The 8,993-nt window shown below is 40.8% G+C and overlaps 1 protein-coding gene across 3 annotated transcripts; it reads right to left on the minus strand.

Annotated features, from left to right (window-relative positions):
- Positions 1–314: 314 nt before the first annotated feature.
- LOC138736009 (tubulin beta-2B chain-like) lies at positions 315–8,449 on the minus strand. Of its 3 annotated transcripts, none has more exons than XM_069884790.1 (4): positions 8,203–8,449; positions 5,179–5,287; positions 4,866–4,976; positions 315–2,251 (listed from the first exon to the last, which is right to left on the minus strand). In XM_069884790.1, the coding sequence occupies exons 1-4, from the start codon at positions 8,257–8,259 to the stop codon at positions 1,188–1,190; spliced, it is 1,341 nt and encodes a 446-aa protein (XP_069740891.1). In that variant the 5' UTR covers positions 8,260–8,449; the 3' UTR covers positions 315–1,187. The 3 variants fall into 3 exon arrangements, with proteins under 3 accessions (XP_069740891.1, XP_069740890.1, XP_069740892.1); XM_069884789.1 differs by lacking the exon at positions 8,203–8,449 and adding an exon at positions 6,420–6,570; XM_069884791.1 differs by lacking the exons at positions 4,866–4,976; positions 5,179–5,287; positions 8,203–8,449 and adding an exon at positions 4,375–4,656.
- Positions 8,450–8,993: the final 544 nt, after the last annotated feature.

Raw genomic sequence — 8,993 nt, forward strand, 5'->3', positions numbered from 1 at the left:
TGCATATTACTTTTGGCCCTTGTTTTTCATGCTGTTCCTGGTCACAATTTTGCATCAAGAATCCAAAAGCTGGCAAAAGTCAAAGTTAGGTCTTCTGTATTTGTGCACAAAAATGGTGGAATTCTGAACATTTTTTTTTCCCCGGGATACAAAATAAGATGCTTTATAAATCAAGATTCTTATGTGCTGCAAAGCATCAATCCTATTTCTTGCCACTTCCCCATTCTCCCTTCATTCAAATTCAGTCTTAGCATAGGGTAATGTGTGGTTGTAGTATTCCACTACATTTATTAGAGAAAATAAAAACAGGAATAGAGAGTTTTACTAATTTATTAGCATGGCAGAAAGACAAAAGTTAGATTTGCATGCAATACAGAGAATGACCACAGATCCAAAAAGAGCCATGTACACCTGCTGAGGCATAACAGTTCATGGAAGTGGAAGTAACCTTTCATGGGCCCATTTCTGCATCTCAGTTAACTCAACACCACCAGATCTTAACACTCACTACTGAACAATCATAGCACAACACTTCTATGTTACGTCCATTAAATAGACTCTTTATAAAAACAAACTCTGATTATTCTAAAACCTTAGTGCCCCAAATTGTTTTGAAAACAGTTTAGTATTCTTACCACAAAAAAATTAATATAAAAAAAAACTAGAGTTTTTTTTTTAATTCTCAAATCTATTATCATAACAAATAATAGGCAAAGCTCACCCTGACTTTTCTTTCATTTGATAACATAGTTCCCACTTTTGGGAGGTTGTTTTACTGAAAGGTAAAATATGAAAGAGTGCATAAAGCTATACTTTCAGCACCAAAACTTAAGGTACATTTTGTTTTTAATACGTACATGTAATAATCAAAAATCTTTTACAAATTAAAAAATGACTCAAGATAACTTCAGCAATATTTTAGGACAGTTCATAAAGGAGGCAATACTTTTTGAAAAGTCTTGGTTTAATAATTTAGCATAATGGGGCAATCTGATTTAGAACTACAGAACATGTTAAATCACACGCACACACACAAACACACATACAATCTTTAAAAGGAGATCTCATTTTCACAGTACTTGTCAGTATCACAGCATCTTGATTAAAAGGTTGGCAAATTATGCAGAATTCAACACCGATCAAGAAATATGACTTGCTGTTGCAACTTCTTAAAGATTCTATTGCATTTATGCTTCATCGTTTTCCCCCTCTTCCTCTTCAAACTCTTCCTGCTCATCTGCAGTGGCATCTTGGTACTGTTGATACTCAGATACTAGATCATTCATGTTGCTCTCAGCCTCAGTGAACTCCATCTCATCCATCCCCTCACCAGTATACCAGTGCAAGAAAGCCTTCCTGCGGAACATGGCAGTAAACTGATCCGAAATGCGCTTGAACAACTCCTGGATGGCAGTGCTGTTGCCAATGAAGGTAGAGGACATCTTGAGGTTTCTCGGTGGGATATCGCAGACGGCCGTCTTAACATTGTTGGGAATCCATTCAACAAAGTAGCTGCTGTTCTTGTTCTGGACATTGAGCATCTGCTCATCCACTTCCTTCATGGACATTCGACCTCGGAAAATGGCAGCAACAGTCAAATAGCGTCCATGCCTTGGGTCACAGGCTGCCATCATATTTTTAGCATCAAACATTTGCTGAGTTAGTTCTGGCACTGTCAGGGCTCTGTAATTTTGGCTGCCACGGCTGGTAAGTGGGGCAAAACCAGGCATGAAAAAGTGTAACCGAGGGAAGGGCACCATATTAACTGCTAGCTTGCGAAGGTCAGCATTGAGTTGTCCAGGGAAGCGAAGGCAGGTAGTAACTCCACTCATGGTGGCAGAAACCAAGTGGTTGAGATCTCCATAAGTGGGAGTGGTCAACTTCATGGTACGAAAGCAGATATCGTAAAGGGCTTCATTGTCAATACAGTACGTCTCATCTGTATTCTCCACCAGCTGGTGCACAGACAGGGTAGCATTGTATGGTTCCACCACAGTGTCTGAAACTTTAGGTGAAGGCATGACACTGAAGGTATTCATGATACGGTCAGGATATTCCTCACGGATCTTGCTGATGAGGAGGGTCCCCATTCCTGAGCCAGTGCCACCACCCAGAGAGTGAGTGAGTTGGAATCCCTGTAAACAGTCACAGCTCTCAGACTCCTTCCTTACAGCATCAAGTACTGCATCTACCAGTTCAGCTCCCTCTGTGTAATGTCCCTTGGCCCAGTTATTCCCAGCACCACTTTGACCTGGAAGAAACAAAATCTCATACCTTAGAAAACAGTTTGTGATTCAGAACAAATTTATACAAAACTGCTTTACTATTAGTCCTGTCAAACACCTGATTAGTGGAAAACTACTGAACTTTAGAAAGAGACATTACACCCCAAACATATACAGGTACTATCATGCAGTATATCTACCAGGTATCGAGTAGAGAACGTTGGAAAATGGGTAACAAAATGAGAATAATTTGAAAATCAAATTTCATTGGGCAGAATACTACTGATTTGCATGATGATTTAGTTTAAATATGATCATTCCTCCACAGAAAACCCTTTAAACAAAATGTTTTGCACCTTATGCCACTTTGCTCTTTTCCAGTGCAGCAGTCATAGCTATTAAAAAAAACTGCATCTTTGCAGTATCAAAACTGTTAAAAACTGGACTCTATATTCCCTTGTTTATTCTCTACTTCTGAAGGAAATGACCCAAGATGTGCTTTGGATTCATAGCTACAAGCGGTCACTTCTGACCAACAGAAAGTTGAAAAGGCTACAACCCTTCCCCCCCCCCCCCCCCAAACAAAAACTTGAGAATAAACACATCTCTGCTGAAATCTCAAATCCTGGGTGGTGAAGAACAAACCCACAATCTCATTGTCCACATACAGGAAGACGAGGGTATAATAGGGACTTCTAATGTTATGATTGTGACCATCTTTTTTTTTAAAAAAAATGTTCAACTGTGGTAAATACACTGGAACCTCCCTGCCACAGGGATACTTTATCGCCAAGGTCCTCCTGAGCAGTCTCCTTCCAGTGGCTGAGGAACTGCTTCCCAAATTCCTGTATGGATTAGATCAAGAGGCATCACAGTAGGTGATCTTCATGAGATGACTACTCAAAGAAAGTACCCAGCAACGCCACCTTTGATTAATCAACTTTTTTCCCACCTTAAAGTGCTCTCCAACTTCAGCTGCACAGAAATTCTTAATTTTATGTGGATGGCTTGCAAGCTATGGTTCTAATCAGTGGATCTCCAACAGAACCACTCAATGAAGGCTGATGTCAAACAAGTTTGTCTCATTTTTTTCAAAATTTTACTCAATTTCTTTTTGCCATAATGTTGAATCGCAATTCCAACCAACTTACTGTAATTTTCAAACTAACAAGAAACTTTGAGACTAAATGGGAAACTAATTACTTAACTCCAGAACTAAGCTGACCTAAACTTAAATATTCAAGTACCAATATGGAGGCGATACTGGTGTTTGAATACAAAGGCTAAGCTCCAATCCATCTTAACTCATTCACTGAAGCAGATGAGTATAGGTCTTGCATTCAACATTGGTAAGACAATGAACTCAGTCAACTTGGAAAAGATAGACAACTTCTGATGTCTCAGTGAAGTCTTTTATTGCTGATGAAATTCACTGTCACGTTTGATTGTTTGGCAATGAGACCAAGACCTCAGATTGGTCCAAAATCATGGTCTACACACAGAATTTATCCTTACCCAGTGTATTTCTAAGAACTGGACCACCTACAGCAGGCACGTCAAAGCACTTGAAAGATACCACTGACACCATTTTGAAAATCCATCAAATTCACTGGAAGGATGTGAACCAAATCAATGTTCCCTCCCAAGCCAAGAGTTTGAGCATTGATACTCTAGTTACAAATCAGTTAATTACATTGGACAGGGCACATTATCTGCATGCCCAACAGTGGACTTCTGAAACGAACATATTCTCCAGGGAAAAATTATCCAAAAAAACTGTAGTGGTTAGCACAAAGCTATTTTAGCAACAGCGATGGGATTTGAATCAAGTGCAATCTGTGAGGAGTTTGTATGTTCTCCCCACATCTGCATGGGTTCCTCGAGTTGGTCCAGTTTTCTCCCACCCTTCAAAGTGTACCAGTTTATAGATCAATTGGGTGGCATGTCCAAACGCATGACTAAATTTAAAAAAAAAAAAATAGATTCAAGGATGTGCTCAAAGCTTCCTTGAAGAATGCAAATCCTCAACGACTCCTGGGAATCTCTGGCCTAAGACTGTCCTATAGAGAAGGAACATTCAGAATAGTATTGTGAACCCAAAATTCATACATTTGGAGCTCCTAGAAGCCATGTGCAAACAGTGACTTACTTATCCTCTTCTCTTGCTCTGTCAGGCATCATCTGTCCCATCTGTGGAATAGTTTGTATTTCCCAAATTGGCCTCTCAGCTGCCACATAAACAGTAAAACCAAAGTGGAAGCAAGTCATCTTCAATTTTGAGGGAGTGCTCATGAAGAAAAAGTGAGCTTCCTATGGATTCATCACTTGAAGGGCCCTTCTTCCAATCCGGGGTTAGGGAATATTGACAGACCCAACATGCTCCAAATGCACACTTTCCATAAGAGCTCACTTGTGAAAGGGGAGGAAGTGTCAACCTACCTATTTCCCCCCCCCCCCCCCCCCTCTTTTACCTCACAATTGCTTTCAGGGTAAGCAAACCAAAGATTTTTTTTAAATCCCAGACATTAATCTGTGCTCATACCTGCCATGAACCTACTGATAATCTGTTTATTGCTACTAAACATTCAACTACCTTAAATCATCCATTTAAGCAATTAAAAATTGTTATTGTCACCCTACCAAATACAAAGTTATCTGGTCTAAATATTTGTCCATATGGCCCGGATCTGACAGAATCCATGGTACCAGGTTCCAAGTCCACCAGAATCGCACGAGGCACATATTTGTCACCTGCAAAAGGACCAACAACAGCAATATTAAAAACAAAAATTCTGGAAAGTTAAACAAAAATGAACAGACTTTTTGTGGAAAGAGTAGTCATTTCAGTGAATAATCTTGGATTGATCCAAGAAAATTCCTTCATAGATTATGAGGAATAGCAGCCTATCTAGAGGTAGCTTAAAAGATTTGATGCATCTCTACATGTCCTTACCAGCTGCTTCATTGTAGTAGACATTAATCCTTTCTAGATGTATGTCACTACCTCCACAAGCGCTTCCAGAAGGATCAATTCCATGTTCGTCGCTGATCACTTCCCAAAACTACAGATACAAATCACAAATTCATTCACAAATAATTGATAGATTTTTCATCCTGACAGAATGCAATCTTTAAATTGACAAATCTTGATGCTGACCAAGAAGGAACTCATCGATCTAGGCTACTCACATCTGCTCACCAAACAAAAATCTAGCAACCTCAGACATGAAAGTTTCCGTTGATTCAGAATTCAGATTTCCTCTCAACATTGTGTAAAGAAAAGCTTGATTCCTGACTTTGCTCCTGAATAGTCCTCATTTACTGGAATACCTAATCAGAGAAAGTAGTTCACCTGTAACTTTTAAGACTGACAATCTTGGTGTGTCCCCATCGTGCCAAAAGGAATTTTCTAAATCTCAATTTTCAGGAGTAAATTTTATTTATTGAACAAATCTTTCACGCACATATCAGATACAATTGATGGAAAAATCACATTGAGCTGCTATAATTTATGCACACATTTTCAGGGAAGGTTTCTGAACAAAAGTTTAGAATCTTTGTGCTGCAAATGCAAGAGGATGGTGGAAATAAAAATGAAAGCTTGTGACTTTAGTAGGATTCCTAAGCAAAGGCCACCTCCATTAAAAAGTATCCAGTGATGTGGATTTCCATGTGATGAAAATGGTACAAAAAAAAACAAATTTGCGTTCATCTGGATATTCAACATGAGTCACTTGTGACACCAATTAAATGCCTCTCAATTCTAATTTCTATAAATTAATCCCATCATCACTACATTACTGTGGGGCAAGAGCCTGAGTTTTATCAAATTCCAGACCCATCCATTGAGATCTTTTTTCAGACGATCTCAACCTGATTTCAGTCAGGTGGCTTAATGAATGTCGGCGCTGCCAGATGCAGAGGACAGCAGTGAATTCTTTAAGTGATCCCATTTCTAATACTGAGAAAGAGAACAAAAATCAAAGCACTGCCACCAAGCGCTGCAGTTTGGGAGTGCGGGTCTTTTTTCTTTCAAGTTGCATGTGGGGCCAACAAGTCAATACAAAGTGAATGTCACTCAATAGCGATGTGAAGCAGAAGGATAGTCTGGCGTTGTATCTGAAGCGGTGGTATAAATGTGCCGCTGTGCCATTCATTCTGATGACCAGAAAAGCAGGTGATGCAGATTCTCACCCTGAAACATCTCTTTGCCACAGATTTTGCTTGACCTGCTGAGTTCCTCCAGCATATTTTTTTGTTGCTTGGTATACACATCAATTGGTTTTTGTGATAATTCATGTGCCAGCTGTACATCATATTGCAAGACTGTGAACTGACAACTCCATTGATAAGATCTTTTAGTGGGGAGAGAATTCTGCCATTAATCAACTTGTGTCAAGAAATGCCTAAACTTCTCATTAGCAAACAACCTTTAGCAATATTTATATATTATCATGAAACGATTAGTTAACCAATATATCAGTTGTAACAGTACAGAATGAAGCATTTGCTACCCAATTATTAGAATGCTGAACTGAATATTTCAGGAGGATTTATGTTAAATGTATTAAACGTTGCTCGGATGGAGTTTGTCAGTAAACGTCGACATAGTTTAAATAACTCACCTTTAACCCTAATTTGCCGGATAACAGTCAAAATGACCGATTTTTTTTTTAAAAATGACAAAATAATTAAAACAGCACATTCGTTATTCATTTATGGCTGTTCAATCCGGCTATCCTAAGAACTAGCAGATACCGTTTGTGATACATTGCAACCCTTGCGTTGTTTCAGAATGTTAAAGAAGCAGTGATTCAGACTGAGAGCCGAAGGGCCTGATCGCATTCATTATTCGCAACTAAGTGCAGGTTGGACCGATCTGGAGTGGCACGCACCGAGAGCGGCAGGACATTGTGGGCGGTGCGAAGGGTTCGCCAACCTGATGATGGTTAAACTGTAACCACACCCTCCCACTGGGCTCAATGCATGTTGCCACAATGGGCAAAACGGCAACTGGGTCACAGAGGGCGGCACCAAATCCCGATCGGAATGGATTTCTCACAGAATCGCAGTCCTCGTTTGAATTTCATGAAACACTGAACTAAATCCAACCCAAGATAACAAACCGCACTGCTCCGGCATTTCGGTTTGCAATATTGAGAGAGGGCAAGCCATTTATATTGAACCGTTAATAGAAAAGTTCAAACCCTGGGGGCATAATTCGAGAAGGGAGGTGAACACTGACAGCCCCAAACCACCCCATTTTAAGACGAAAGGGTCTTCAGCACCCGCGTCGGGAAAAGGTCCGCGAAGCTGCAATCCTGTAAAACGGAATCGATTGGGCCAGTTTTGCACTGGGGGAAATCAAGTGGGCATTGTCCGCCACCCAAGCACAAGGCTTTCCAACGAGAGCTTGCTCAATTCGGAGACAATGCTTCAGTTCCCAGAGGAAAGGAGCGCACAGCCCCCGCGGCTGCCGGAATCGGTCATTTTCCTTTCCAAAGGGAGACTCCCACCGCCACCTCCCCGATTTTGCTTCCAATCGAAGCACGGTTTGGTTCCTTGGGGTTGCGTTGGATTTTGGTCGTCGAATTCTGGCATCCAGACAAAGGAATGGAGAAGGAAGGGGTGCAGCGCTGTCATCAGCGTGAGCGCATGTCCCGCTGCCTTCACATCCAATCCCAGTTAACAATACCCAATATTTCCCCACTTTGCAATTAATCCCCTTTCATGAAAACCTTAAAACAATCTCTGGAATTAAAATACATCGTGCAGTTTCTTGTTCGTCGGCTTGTATCTGTTGGAATACAATTCTTACATTTCAAAGCGTTGAAAAAGGGTGTGGTTTAGATTTTCTTTAAGGGAGAAATCTGGTCATCGTAACGTTTTATGACTTCTATCCCCAGTGTATCTACCGACTGACCGATTTTTTTCTGCACCATTATTCATCCAACATCAATTATTTTCATGGTCCTACCTTGGCTCCAATCTGGTTCCCGCATTGTCCAGCCTGGATGTGCAGAATTTCCCTCATTGTTCTTTGTGAGAGAAGCTGTAGTCAATTCAAGTGAAAACTGAAGATTATTGTCTCTTTGTTAACACTGCAGGCAGTCAGCACGTTTACGGCCAGCTACAAAGCTCCGTTTGTTCTAAATGTGCACTCAGTAGGACTTGCTACCACCTCACACTACCCGAACGCGTTTTCCGCTCACTACTTTTATGAAGCGTCCAGACCCAGTGCACTGTGGGAGATACAGTCGCCTCCCCTAATCATGAATTGAATGAGTATGAGGGGCGTAAAGGTCTGAAACATGAATTAATGCTGCTGCCTTCTCCGATGAGAAACCATGATGTGGTGAAACACGAGTTTTGTGGAGTACTACCACAAATTTAATTAAGGAGGGCAGGACAATGAACCTTGTCTAGTCTACATGGACTTCAGCCCAGACACACTGCACTAAACAGACCCTTTGGCCCAACTTGCCTTTCTGGGTAAATCCCATTTGCCTGCGTTTTGTCCATCCTCTCCTTCTGAACCCTCCTATCCATAGAGGAGTCCAATTGTCTTTTCAGCTTTATAATTGTAGTGCTTTCTACAGCTTCCTCTAGCATCTCATTCCAGATATGGACTAACCTCTGAGTGGAGAAAAAAAAGTCCCTCAGGTTTTTTTTTAAATCTCTCCCCCTCAACTCAAACATATGGCTTCTGGTTTCAGAATCATCTACCCTCAGAAAAAGAATGCAGACATTCACTTTACCCATGCCCTC

This window comes from Narcine bancroftii, chromosome 6 (genome assembly GCF_036971445.1).
Source record: "Narcine bancroftii isolate sNarBan1 chromosome 6, sNarBan1.hap1, whole genome shotgun sequence".
NCBI classification, from domain to species: Eukaryota; Metazoa; Chordata; class Chondrichthyes; order Torpediniformes; family Narcinidae; genus Narcine; species Narcine bancroftii.